Below are 14,271 nucleotides of genomic sequence, written 5' to 3'. Positions count from 1 at the left end.
AAAAGAAAGAACAATTCTGCTAGTTTTCCTTAAATAGAATTATACGTACTTTAATAAACACTGGTGCATATGTTTATAATAAACCTGCTTTAAAAATAGCAGAATCCACCCTTAAAAATGAGATGTAAGCCTCCTGAAAATCTTCAGAAATGATGTTCTGGGGACAAGAAGTACTGTTGGTAGCTGCTGTACTCTGTATATCGAAAAATAATCAATCCTGGGATTGACTCACTCTTCCTTAGGCTGTGCAGTGGTATTGGTTTGAGGTGGTCTTTTAGTACTGAGAAGTCTTTAATGCTTTTTGTTTTATAGGTTCTCATGAGACAGGGATATGATGCTGCCTGTGACATATGGAGCTTGGGTGTTCTTCTTTACACAATGTTGGCAGGGTGAGAACTATTTCTTAGCTTTTCTGTTTACCTAAAATTCCAGCATGCTGTGTGAATCTATGTTTTCGTTAAAATGGTAAGATATTACCTGATTGATTTTTGAATGCAGAATGTTAAAGACACTGCAGTGGAACAGGAAGCTTTAAGTAAATTTGTACATAAAGTAGGCTTATCTCATAGGTAGGTTCAAGGTTTCTCTTCTGTAGTGCATGACTGAGAGATGCCAAAGTCTGTCCCAGTTTCCAGGAGACAACTTGGTCTGTAAAAGTATGTGGCGTTTTCTTTCTCCTTCTGCCCCTTTTACTCCCCACCCTAGCACCCTTGTAGTCCACCTTGTATCTCCTGTCCCAGGCTTGAGTCCTGGCCTGTTTGTAGAACACGCTGGCTTGTAACCTGTTAAGTTTTCTAAACCGCTAAGCTTCCATTAAGCACTATGAGGTGCTCAGTGGCCAAATATTTTTTGTCTTACAGATAAATGCTATCTATGGGAAACTGTTCCCCTTGATAAATTCGTACTTCTTGTAAAATCACCACCACCACCACAATTCTGTCATAAAATCTATGATTCCTGTATAATTTAAATGCAAATATGCAGATAGATACTGGGCAGTATGCTGCCTGCACACTTGAGAAACATTGTCTGAATAAAAGGTATAGCAGGTTAAAAGTAGGGGGTAGGAGTGGTACAGCATGAATTCCTGTCTTTCCATTTTGTTCCTTTAAAGAACATCAACTGGAAGACTAAAACTAACTGTCTGGAATCATTCCTAAACCTCTGTTGATCTTCTATGCAGAGCTTTCAAAGTACTAAGATAAAATGCATTAAGATTAATTATTATTAAGCTTTATTATTATCATCATTATTATTATACTTGATTAACCACAATTAAAATAATATAGTTGTGAAGATGAAATGTTAATATAAGTAGTATTTAATAGTATGTGGTGTGTTTCTATTGGCAGACTTGTAATGATTCATGAGATTTCTACCAGTTTCCTTGCAGCTTCTTACCTATAATAAGGCATTTTGGTTTTCCTTTTTTTTCCCTTTCAACAGCTATACTCCATTCGCTAATGGTCCTAATGATACTCCAGAGGAGATCCTGGTACGGATAGGAAGTGGAAAATTTTCCTTAAGTGGAGGCAACTGGGACACAGTTTCAGATGCAGCAAAGGTGTAAATGTGTTTTGTTCTCACTTTTTTGTATAATTTGAATGAACATCTGCTGAACTTCATAAAACAGACTAGTCTAACACGGTAGTGTGCTGCCATTATTGCCTGCAAACCTTATTGTAGTGAAGGCCATGTGGCCAAACCTCCAGCTCATAGCAGGGTCAGCTGTGACATCTGACCAGGTAGCTCAGGGCTTTACTCAGTCTGACTTTAAAAACCTCGAAGGGTGGTGTCTGAACAGCTTGCCTGGGAAGCCTTTTCCAATGCTTGGCTACTGTCACGGGGAAGAAGCTTTGCCATCCTGCCTATGTCCCTTTGGACGGCTGCCCTGCACTTGTACTCATCGGCCCATTTTCTACACCTCCAGTTTGGTGTCCCACTGCAAACTCAATGAGAGTGTACTCTCTTCTTTCCCCAGTCACTGATTCTTGAAGATTTTTAAATAAGATAGGTCCCAATGTAGGCTTTTCTGTAATCAGTTGGGGTTTTTTATTTCTTGTTTTTACTTGAATCAAAATCAGATGTTTGTGGATTCCTTAAATGGAAGGATGATTTTTTACAATTATGTTAGCTGTAATAGCTAATTAGTCTTGCATGAATAGGTTAATATTTCAGTGCTGAATTCAGAAGGTCTTTTGTCTTTGTTAGTATTTCCAGCAATTAAACTAGTACTTTAACAACCACACGTATTTGGCTGTCTTGCCGAAAACTCTTGATCAGCTTCATTATACATCTGCCCCTATTGTTTAAAGACAGCATCACTCATCAGTTTCTGTATGTGTTGACTGGGCTTGGTGTTGGCATGGTCTGCAGGCATCTTAGTCACCAGTGTTACCTTTTATAAAGCTTGGCATTAATATTAAATCTTTTCTTGATCCCTTAGAACTGCACTACTTGTTCATTTTGGTAGGAGTGATTCAGAATGCTTATTGGCTGATGCTGTCTTAGCACAAGTAATTCACTTCAGTATATGGAAGAATGTTTAACGTTTTGTACCTAGCAAAGGGAACATTCTGTCAGCTTGTTCATATTTTGTTTTCTTTCAAGCTATTCCTGTATCTGTTCTGTGCCCTTACCACCCAGCTCTTCTTTTGACCAACATTGTAATGAGTAGCTTATTGCTAATGCTTCTAAACAGGCAAATACAAGTGTCCATTTCTGTTACCTTTACTCTTTATGTAGTTCCTTGAAGAAAAAAATCATTAATAGTATATCCCTATGTATGAATTCAATTGTAATATGTAGTCAGCAGACCCCAAATATGTAGTACAAATGAAGTTTGCAAATAATAGCTTTTTTCCGTAAAATGTTTGCTAAAATTTAGTATTATTTCTAGTCCTTTAAAAGGTTATACTAATAAGCAGCTGAAATATGAAACAAACAACAGTAGGTTTCTTTACAATAAAGGCTTGCTCTGTTGAGCTGTTTAAATAGTACAACACATTGTTTTCAGGCTTCTGCAGTGTCAAGGCACAGAATGATCCAATTTATCTGCTGACTTTTGTGTGTGTATGTTTGCATTGTGTTAATCCCTGCTATATAGGGTACTCTTTTTTTCATTGCTGCCTTAATTAATGCTTTAAAATCTTCATAAGATTATTTTAACTGAATAATATGCGTGGTTTTTGTTTTTATCTAGGACTTGTTGTCACATATGCTTCACGTAGATCCACATCAGCGGTATACAGCAGAACAAGTATTGAAACATTCATGGATAGCCTGTAGAGACCAGTTGCCACATTATCAACTGAACAGGCAAGATGCACCACATCTAGTAAAGGTAAAACAATCAAAGGCTGACTGTTGCTTGAGCTGGTGGATGCACAATGAATTGGGTTGCTTTTAGAGCTACAGGCAGAACTTTTTTTCTTTCCTTTTGTTTTCATTTCATTTTCCCTGGTACCTAGATATTTGAGCTACATGTGCAGATAAATTATAGATAAACACATTTTATTAACCTGTGTATAAAGGAAGATGTTTTCCTGGGTATTTTGTTTTCAGAGATTAAGATAACTTTGGCCATACAGAAACCTGGTGAGAAAATTACTGGAGACAGACTGCCATATGTCTGCTAGCATTCTTATTCAAGTAATCTTTTGGGATTCGTTTCTATGACTGGCTCATATTGTGCTTTCCTAGCATAATTTAATAAACTATGTTACAGTTTTTTTCCACTGGTATTTTATCTGGTCTATATCAGTGTTTCTGACTTGACACAAAAACATTCTACTGTATGCAGACAGATTTTAGGTTGGCTTCGTTAGTTTTGTTGGATTCAAAACCAGTGACCTGTGATAGCCAGTTTTAATTGTGTTGTCTTCGTAAGTCAGGATCTGAATAGCCACTTTCGTGGCTGTATTTGTTAAATTGATACTCATGGTCCTGGAAGGTACTAATTCTGACCTGTACTAAAAGGTGACTTCTGCATCTAAGGTATGTAAAAGAAATATGCAGGAAAGAATAAGAAATGCCAGACACCTGTGTTTAGACACCTGAAGGATGCAGCAATAAATGTTTTTATTTGTTTTTCAGAACAAACTTTAGAGACCATGCATGACCTGCCTGAAGTCCCGTGGGGTTTTTTATAGAGTTAATTAAGAATTTATTTTCTTTATTTTTTTGATTAAAATGACCTTTACAGGCTTTCCTGTGTTTCATTGTTCTCTAGGGAGCCATGGCTGCTACATATTCTGCACTGAATCACAAGACATTTCAGCCAGTGTTAGAGCCTGTTGCAGCCTCCAGTTTAGCTCAGCGACGGAGCATGAAAAAGCTAACATCAACAGACTTATAGATCCACTGGGACACCTTAGCAAACAGAAGCAAGGGGAAAATCCAATAAGTGGCTCTATTTTGCCTGACCTGTGATCAAAAGGCATCTATGGTTTCCTGCTACACTACTTGAATTCTGTAAAAGTCCTTTTTTTAAAAAGAAAAAAAAAAATCCACAGGTTCATACTGTGTTGTTTTACAGGCCGTATCTGTTAAATTAATTTAAACATCAGGTACACCATGATGAATTTCTCTACACTGTCCTTTAAGAGATCTGTTGCAAATATTCTTTCGCGTTCTGTATAGTTTTGCTGGGTTCATTTAAAAAATGGTTTAGGGGACCGTTGCCAATGACCAAGTTGTACATAAAGTGTCAGTGTAAGTTTTCTTTTCTTCACACCGTTAGACCCTGTTGTGAAGGACAAATTCTTAATTTTGTAATTGGGCACTTACTCATTTAACTTGATTAACTTGTTCGCTACTATTATGAAAAGCTGACTAATGTATTGTGCCAGTGTTAAATGCATTAGTGTTAATTTGGAAGGTCTGTTTTTGCATGGTGCCAGTAACTGCTAAGTTTATGTGAAAATACGAACAAAAGGGATGTGTAAGATTCCGCACTTTACCCATAAGCTTAATTTGATCACTTGTGACCCAAAAGAAGTGCTGGTTAACAAATGGCCTCTTACAGGAAAATTAATGTTTCTAGTTGTTACCATGAATGGTAGTGTGTCCTGCACTGAGCTGGAGAAAGTAAGTATGTGTATAAACTGCCGGAATTAAGGATCTCAATAACATTGGTACCACTTTAAGACATCATTCAATCCAATACTTTTATTTATTTTATCTATCCTTTAGTACAATGAATATGTTACTGTTTCCTTGGCAGTTGTTTCCACTGAATATACACAATATTAAGTTTGTTTGGTATATAAGACAAACTGACACTTTATTATAACAAACTTGGCACATGGATTTTGTTTTTTATTTATTTGATTTTTATAGGACGTTGCTTCTATCTGACTCTCTTGCCGCATGTACAAATATTACAGAACATAAATGCAAAATTCTAATTGCCTAACTGTAGGGGTAGCTCGGGAAAATAAATAAGCCTTGCAGTGTGCCCAGATAAGGGAATTCTCACCAAGACATTTCGCAGTTATGGACAAGTTACTGACCATATCCTGTCGTCAGCAGTTTTTCACCCTCTCTGTCTTAATGTTAGAACTTCGGCTGTTTCTGGGTGCTGTGATGTGAAGGAAATGAATTTCAGGGCCAGAATTATCTTGGGGTTTTCTGACTCGAAATCAGTGCTGACTGCTTTTAGACTGGGAACGAGTGCATTCGGGGATGATGAGCTTAAAAGTATTTTCAAAAGTTGTAGACACTACTGTGCAGTTATAGTGTCATGGTAGAATGGGACGCATTTTTAGATACTAAGTATACGTGACCACAGTTAGACTGTGAACAGAGAATCCAAGTGACCAAAAAATCAAATGCAGACTGATTTGCCATCATTGAATTTCATGTCCCAAGTACCTTTGGTAGCCAATTACAAGACACCAGTGATGGCAGAACTTGACATTCTGAGACAGGAAAAAAACAGCTTTCGGGAGAGTTCTGGCCCAACTGCCAAGAGTGGGAGTAGTAACTCGGATCTTAAAAGGCAGAGGGTGCTGGCTGGTTTTTGCTTGTACCTGTGAAATACCTGGTGACATTGGAAGTACTATTAGATAAACTGCTTTCTTCTGTTGTGGTGGGGAAAGATGGAAATTATCTGGCCAGATAGTTAGGTAAGAATATATGTAGATTTGAGACTTAATGAATATAGCAAACATAGGTGTGCTATTTGTATCATGCAGAACATACCCCATACTAAATTTCTTGAGTGTTTGATAGATTTTGGAAGCTTTAGGGGCCATTTGTGCCTAGTTTTGAGGTGCCTGTTTGAAATGCTTGAAAGCTTATCAAAGAGCACAACTGCTGCTTGGAAAGCTTATTGTTTAGTACAAAATCTGCCCCTTATGCAGCTGGTTCATCCCTCTACTCATTACTGAAGACCTTTGCCAGCATGAATGCTTGTAAGCCTCTTCAGGCTATTGGTATAAATTTTTTTGTAAATTCACAGTTGACTGCCAGAAGAATATGGATTCACTCTAATAAAAGGAAAAGAAAACAATAAAGTGATGGAAATAAAGCCCCCTGAGCTAAGGCCAAGGTATAGTGTGGGTTGAATTGTAGTAGTAAAAACTGTTAGGGATAGAGGGTAATGCAAGGTGCGGAACACAACTAAAATGTCAAACCTGAATTGTCTTCACCTTTCCCATAAGGCAGCAGCTGGGCTTTCATGGCTTTATTCATGAATCATTTAACAGTGTTTATATTGGTATTTTCTTTTAGCTTGCTTAGAAGCACCGCATTATAAGCACCTTAAAAGCATTTTGCACAAAAGGAGCTGTAAGCAGCTGAAGGTACTTAAGTTCTTGGTGTGCAACACACAGGTGGTAAGAGGAAAAGTACACAAACAAGATGGATGTTCTGATTCCTAGCAAAGAATTTAAAACATCTTCTATAAAGTAGTCCCTGCTGGTTTTCTGTCATTACTAGCCTTTAGTGCAAGTGGTACTCCTGGGCTAAAAGCAAGGTTTCAGTGACTGCAGCATTACCGAGTTGTCTCATCGCAAGGGAAATATGTAGAAAAACACTTTTGTTCTATCTGACAGGCCAGTGTACCCTGGTATGCCGGTTCTAATTGTTAATTGGAGGGGGAAGTTCACTTGCTATGAATAATTCAGCATATCAGTCTTTGAAGCATTTTGGATATGCAGGGATGCAAAAGAGTTCCCTTGCAGTTTACTGAACTCCATAGTGTTTAATGATCCTCTCCTCTGTGATACTTCTTCTTTTAATTTCTTGCATACTTCTCAAACTTTTTTTTCCCCAAACATGGGTTTTGTTCAGTTAAGTGATTGTATAAAAGTAGCTTAGTCTGCTGATGAGTTATCACTTAAGTGTTCAAATTCAGTGTTCTTTCAATTCAAACATGCTCTTGGCTAGAGGGAAAGGTTAGTGTAAACTGTTTCCCTTTTGTATCATCTCTGCACTGTTCGTGATTACAAGCTGGTTACAATGTTTCTTACTGTTTTTTTTAAAGAAAGTTGGTTTTTTTTCTGTGCAGACTTGTCCTTACAAAGAAATGGGCATATACCCTAAGTATTCAAAGGGATTTCCAGAGAACTAAGTATTATCTTCAGTGATATAATACTTTGTCTGTTACCGACAGCAAAATAGCTTCTGCTCTGATGTTTGGTGATGGCAATTATAAATAAATGCTAGTTCTCAAGAACATGTAGAGCCTGATATGTTCTCTCTGAAGAGAGAAGATTTCCGGAGACATCAGCTATAGCTGGAGCAGGCTTATGACATACTGTACTGTTCTTTCACCCCTCAGATATCGTGGTTTCTGTCTTCATTTATCCTTTGGATTAAAAAGTGGGGAACTCTTTTGTATTCCTGTTACATATCCAAAATCTATGCAGTGGCATCTGCCAGCCAGTGATGTGTAACAAAAAAAGCCTATACTCATTGCCACAGGGGGATTCATTTAAGCCACTCCTTTGTGGCTTGTGTTGCCTCAATGCTGTTATCATATTGTGTGTGGCTTCTTTTCTACTATGCTTAAAACAAGTATATTTACTTTGACCATGTGAAGAGCCTAAGGTGTAGGTGGTCTAAGGCAGAGGGGCCGTTTGAGACCTGTCTTGTAGTATGGTTTAAATGTTCTCCTTGCATTCAGAGAAGGCATCCAAAACCTGGCCCAAGTGAGTCGTGTTAAGCTTGAATTCCATCTTCCATGGTTTAATTCATTTTTCCAAAGCTAATCTTTACATGTCCTATACTTAAAATTATCTGTAGTAATCCTGAACAGCTCGAAGTTACTTGCAGTATACTTACAAACTGGTCATTTTGCAGTGACAGATTGCTGCATTCAGTGCTTTGTACTCTGTCCTCAAATTTTAGTAAAAAGTTGGAATAGCTTGTAAGAATTGAGTTAAAAGAATTACACAATTCTATAGTAACTACCCTGATTTGTATCAGTGAAATTAGGCTCAAACATCAATGCAAACATGGGGATTTATGTGTTTCTGTAGCACTTAAGGTTTTTTTTTAGTCCTGTCCAGAATGAGAAGTTCAAATATTTGTGGGAGGGAAGGCAGGAGCAGGTTTTTCATTCTCAAAGTTTTCAGAAGGCTTCGGAAGCTCTGATAAGAGTCCTTATGTAATCTTATGGGAGCTCTAGGTGATTAAAAAGTAAAAGATCTCCTTGAAAGTTCACCCTAAAACTTTCTTGGGCATGTATTGATACCTGTTGTTAGCATGCCCGCGCTGTCATTCATACTGTACCATCCTTTTGCATTAACACCCATGTAGTTAAAAATGCTGTTTGTCAGTGTGCTTTTTAAAACTTTATTCCCCCAAATTATGTTAGTGTTAAGCCTACATTTTTCTTTTGGGAATAGAAGAATGAATACAGATTTTAAACCCCCCACTCGTAATGCATAGCTAAAGCAGACTTGAATTATCCTAATTTATGTTATTAGGAGTGTCCGCCCCCCCCAATAATCGGAGGCTGGTTTTCTTGAGATTTTTCCTGTGTAATGAAAGCAAACTTTCTTTGAAAGCTTTAAAAGATACTTAATAGATAATGTAACTTGAGTAAGATTTGGGCAGTTGCTTATTCCCAATAGTAAGTTTGAATAACATTGAATCTTGTTTTGGGTTCGTTGATGGTTTTTTTTTCCATGTGAGAACTGAAAAGATGCTCAAGGTGGATCTCCTTTGCAGGACAAAGTGTTCCTCTTTTGTGTGATTTGCATTAGGCTTATGAGCAGCATTTGCTAAGTAATTGCATTGTCATAATATCCCAAGCACTTTGGCATCTTGCACTGATACTCTGATTAGAGCTAAAAGTCTTCTGGCACGTGACTGGCTATAAATCTCAGTATACGAAAGGGCATTAATTGAAGACGGTGTGCAATGAATTACATGCTCTCTGAGGTACTTCAAAGATGAAACTATACAAAAAGGTCCCCGTTATCAGATATTGTAACTGTCATTTCTTTCTCTAAGCATATTGTGGATTTTGTATCATACTGTATTTATTTCATTTAATTTTAAAAACAAATGTTTTCTTTAAAGCTCTGTATATATTGACATTAAAGTTTGCATTGTACTACGTTCTCTTGTTGTAAGGCTGACTCTGGTAGTGCATTGTATGGTATGTTGTTTTTCTTTGCACTGTTGCCTTGAATTACGACATGCCAAAGACAACCTCAGAATTGTATTTATTTTTGTTAAACTTTGTGAATAATGATAAAGGTGCAGTTTTAAATAGCTGGCAGTTCCTTGAGTACTAGAATAAAAAGATTGCAAATTCATAATATTTTATAATTGACAAAAAACCCCATCATTTATGATTTGGAAGTTCACCAACTCCTTTTTTTCTAAACTGATATCAAAAGCAAGGAGCAGACATTCCTCAATTAACCATACTGTGAATTGCATTATTTGGGAAACCTTGCCAAAAATCTCTCATACATCAAGAGCTCTTTATAAATTTATACTCAGTCAAGTGTTTCATGCCACACTCTCAATAAAACATCCATTCACCAGTAGGATTGATGTATTACTTTAGGGTGGGATGATCTACCTTGATGTTTTTCAGGTATCTATTCGGATTTGACTTAGTCTATAAAGAGGAATAGTTTTCTGCAGAGATCTGGTCCTTGGGAAACAGGTGCTTGTTTTAGGAATGATTACATTAAAGCCAGTGACCTGCACACTGCTCAGATTTGAGCATATGCGTCAGCGTTTGCCGTGCGAGGTCTCGGAGCTGCAGGAAGTGGCTCTGCCTCCCAACACCGCTTTGGCTTTACATTTAAGCTGATGAAGTGCTGTAGGTTATTGAACACTTCTGTCCTATACACCAACTGTTGCTGTGAAGCTGGATGTCGCTGGTATCCCTGCTACAAGGTGATGGAACAGCTCAGTATGCAGTTGATAACCCCCTTCATGGGACAATAAGGTGAGATTTCAATACAACAGTTGATGTTAAATTACAGTATCTGTTTAAAATGCTTCCAACGTATTTCATAGAATCATAGAATTTAGTAACTAATGTTGCTGTTTGCATTCAGAATGGGTTACAGATGCCTTATTTTTCAGTCACCCTCTCAGTCCAAAACCACAGAATAGTTTTTTCCAGTTTGCCTGAATGAAGTCTGTCTCCTTATACTCCTGTTTGCTGACACAAGGCACTTCTAAAAGCACTTTGGGGCCTGTCAGTGGTGGAGTTGCCTGCACACAAACCCCTCAGCAATTTGGGAGAGGATCGAGTGCTTCAGCTTTTTCTTTACTGTTTTAATTAACAAACTGGTAAGTGAAGAAGGAAAGGGAAAGCAGGAGCTAAACAAGCACTGAGCTCTTCGTCAGTCACATCCTGCTCATCCTGCTTTCCTGCAAACATGGTTCTTGGAAGCTGTTTTCCCCACGATTCATCCCTGAAGCTTTATGATTGTAAGAGGCACCTTCCCACACCTGCGTTTTCTGCTTTTATCGGGGAAGAAATGTTTTAAGGTGAAGGAAATGCTGTCACAGATACTAAAAATACGCTTATTCAGCTGAGTAGCATTCTGGAGGTAGTCACCAGGTCAAGTTCACATCATCGCCAGCAGCATAGACTTACTGTGCCGGACACTGAGGAGCTGGGACTTTAAGGAGAGTGACTTTTAATTCTCAAGTGTAACCTGTTCAATGATGGACCCCGAGGATGGGGAGCAGGAGGTAAGGACAGGCAGTTAAATGATACACTGCTCTTCGCTGAAATCCAGAATCAAGACCACTCTTTTCAGACTGCTCCTTAATGAAGTGAAGGTTAAGTCTTATTACTGAATGTGGTGCCTTCTTAGTGGGGCAGAATATGTGCCATGCCATTTCCACCTCGACACATCTCTGCCCAAGCCCTAATTTGTAGCAGGAAGAGGCAGCCAGTGTCTGCTGATGTGTTTACCCCAAATACGGATTTAACTGTATTTGTATTAATTTTTGTTTCAGTTTCTCCCCCAGAGCTTCTGGAGAATTTATCTTAAAGAAAGGGGCTGGGGCTTCTTGCAGGCCTCTTGAAAGACACAAGAAAACTTTGCCGGCTCTGCAGGTCCCGTTTCTCCCTTGCTGTTCTGCTGTTCCTTAAGGACAGTTCTCACGAGTGCTCAGGCAAGAGCTGCCTCGCAGCTCCCCCTTTGGTCTGTTAGTCTGGAATTCCAGCCTCAGAGCAAATCCTTAACTCTCCATAGCCAGTTTGGTGCCTGCTCTTTGATTTTTAGCATCCGCAGCATACTACCCCATAATAGTACTATGCCAAGTCCCCAGTGTCTAAACGAAGTTTAATGCGCTAGTGCTGGCTAATAGTGTGAATTCTTTATTCCTGGATGGGTATGTTTCTGGCTGTCAGCATCCGAGTTTGTGTTCTGGTCTCTGCTGAGATGGCTGGGATTCGTGGCTACAAAGGGCTACATGCTTCTTAATTTAGAAGGGTTATATTCACTTTTACTTCTAAAAGCTTTGAGAGGAATTAAAACTGTGTTTGTGGAGCACTGTGCATTGCTGACCTGGCAGCTGGGTGTACTGAGAGCCTTTAGGCTTGTTTGAAGGTTTTTAACTAGGATGTTGATCATGTAGCAAGTTTTTAGCAGCAGGTATTGTGTTATCTTCCACTTCTTTTGGGCTGAAGTTGGTGGTTTTATAGGTGAGAGAGCAGCTATAGGAGGAGAAGTGAAGCCTAGCATGGGGGCTGATGCGCCAAAAGGATGCAATACATTGCTCTGGAGAAATGGGTACCGGTAAGGTACAGAGACACAGCAGCCCAACCCCGCGCTCGCTACCGGTGCCGGTGCGGGGTCCCGGCGGTGCTTGAGGCCGCGCTCGCTGCTGAAGCCCGGTGGAGCTCAGAGGGCTCCTGCACGGCTGCAGCCGGTTGCGATCCCACAGCCCCGCCGGCTCCTGCTCTGCCCGCTCTGAGCCTGCGCTCCCCGGTGCCTCCGGGAGAGGGAGGCAGCGCTCCGCGCCCGAGCCCGCTCCGGCCGCTCCTGCGATCCTGCCCCGGCGCCTCCTCCGGTGCGAGAGCGTTCCGAGGAGGGTACAGAGCGAGGACCGTGCCGTTGGAATCCAATTGCATTTTATATTATTATTGTTGTTATTATCATCATCATTACCATTATTAATTGTTTTTCCTGCGGCTGCGCTGTTGAACGGAACTTGCCGTTCTCCTGGCTGTGGGGTAACTTCGGCGTTCGTACCCCAAAAACAGCAGAGCATTCCCCAGTGAGACCTTAGAGCAGCTTCTGGTGCCTAAAGGGGCCAAGAAGAAAGCTGGAGAGGAGCTTTTGACAAGGGCCTGTAGAGAATGGCTTTAACCTGCCAGAGGGGAGATGGAGATGAGCTCTTAGGCAGAAGCTCTTCCCTGTGAGGGTGCTGAGGCGCTGGCACAGGGTGCCCAGAGAAGCTGTGGCTGCCCCATCCCTGGCAGTGTTCAATGCCAGGTTGGACACAGGGGCTTGGAGCAAGCTGCTCTAGTGGAAGGTGTCCCTGCCCGTGGCAGGGGTTGGGACTGGATGAGCTTTAGGGTTCTTCCAGTCCAAACCAGGCTGTGATCCCACAATGATTCTATGAGGCATGCATTGAAATCCCTTTGCCCCTGCTGCCCGATACCCCCATGCTCCTCTTGACTGAGAAAACGCCAAGCAGGCGCAGGCAGCTGCCTGCAGCAGAGGGCTCGGCAGGGAGCTTGTGGGGCAGCTCCTGGAACACAGAGTTCGTGCACCCCTGGCAAGTATTTCCCAGCATTATCAATGTTGGGAAAGGTGGAGCAGGAGGGTGAAGGTGATGCAGCAAGGAGAGCAGGGCGGGCTGTGGTATGGGACCTGCACGGACACCTCATGTGGAATGTTTGGTGATACCAGAATGTGGGACTGGCCTCTTATGGCATTTCATTTGCTCTTCCTTAGTAGGCAGAGCTGGTGCAGCTAAGTAGAAAAGCTGCAGATATGGGAACAGTAGCAAGAGGCAAATTTGGAAACTTCTGAACTAGAGCAAAAACCTAAAAATCCACAAAACATTGATTTCTTTTTAAAAAAATAGAAGACTTTTGAGATCAAAGTGTGTATTTTTAGTGAATTTTTCAAAGCTATTGAATGCTACTTCAGCAAAATTAACTTGGACACCTGTATACTTGAAAATATAACTTTACACGTCATTGCTATCTTGGTTAGAGAATCTATTGCAGTTTAATGTGCTATGATACTCCAGGGATCAGCATCTGGAGTAAATTCCACAATAGCAAAGCTCTCATTAAATCCTGCTAATTAGACAACAATTTAGGATTAAAAATCATTTAAGAGCTTGCCTCCCCGAGTTAGGAAAGCACATTATGTGGTTTGCTGAACGATGACGAAGAGACACCACTGCCCTGTGTCACCGTGTCCCATGAGGGCTGCTGTGTGCATGGGGGAGCTGCCGTAACTCGCTGGCTGGGACTTCTCTTTGGTGTATGGGATTTCTTGTACCTTCATTTATACTTGTTTATATCCTCTCCCATGCCAACTGGGAGCATATCCTTTAGGGATAACGCACCCTTTAGGGATAACATAACCTTTAGCAGTCTGGCTAATTTTCTGTGCCTCATGGAAAACGATCAAACTGGAAAACAGCTGAAAGAATGAATTTAACTGCACGGTTGTCAGTGATGGAATATGCCACCAGAAGGGCAAACTCCTGGAAATTAGTGACAGAACTGAAAGTTCCTGGCCAACTCCTGACAAAGGCAGCGCAAACTTGGTTTCAAATTAGTTCTTGCAAATAAACATTTGCAACGCTACAGGC

General features: G+C 40.3%; 1 protein-coding gene across 10 annotated transcripts in view; it reads left to right on the top strand.

Annotated features, from left to right (window-relative positions):
• Positions 1-9,576, top strand: part of RPS6KA6 (ribosomal protein S6 kinase A6) — a 43,136-nt gene extending 33,560 nt beyond the window's left edge. For 9 of the 10 annotated variants that reach the window (XM_080624600.1, XM_080624594.1, XM_080624599.1 and 6 more), the window contains 4 exons: positions 313-389; positions 1,447-1,564; positions 3,203-3,343; positions 4,232-9,576. In XM_080624600.1, the coding sequence (XP_080480726.1) occupies positions 313-389; positions 1,447-1,564; positions 3,203-3,343; positions 4,232-4,357 (462 nt within the window). In that variant the 3' untranslated portion in view covers positions 4,358-9,576. Of the gene's footprint in view, positions 1-312; positions 390-1,446; positions 1,565-3,202; positions 3,344-4,204 lie in introns of all 10 variants that reach the window. The other variant, XM_080624602.1, reaches the window with a different exon arrangement.
• Positions 9,577-14,271: the final 4,695 nt, after the last annotated feature.

The sequence above is a fragment of the Psittacula echo genome (assembly GCF_963264785.1).
Source record: "Psittacula echo genome assembly, chromosome: 8".
Taxonomy (NCBI): domain Eukaryota; kingdom Metazoa; phylum Chordata; class Aves; order Psittaciformes; family Psittacidae; genus Psittacula; species Psittacula echo.
The sequence above is the reverse complement of the archived record's forward strand: the minus strand, read 5'-3'. Positions and strand labels throughout refer to the sequence as shown.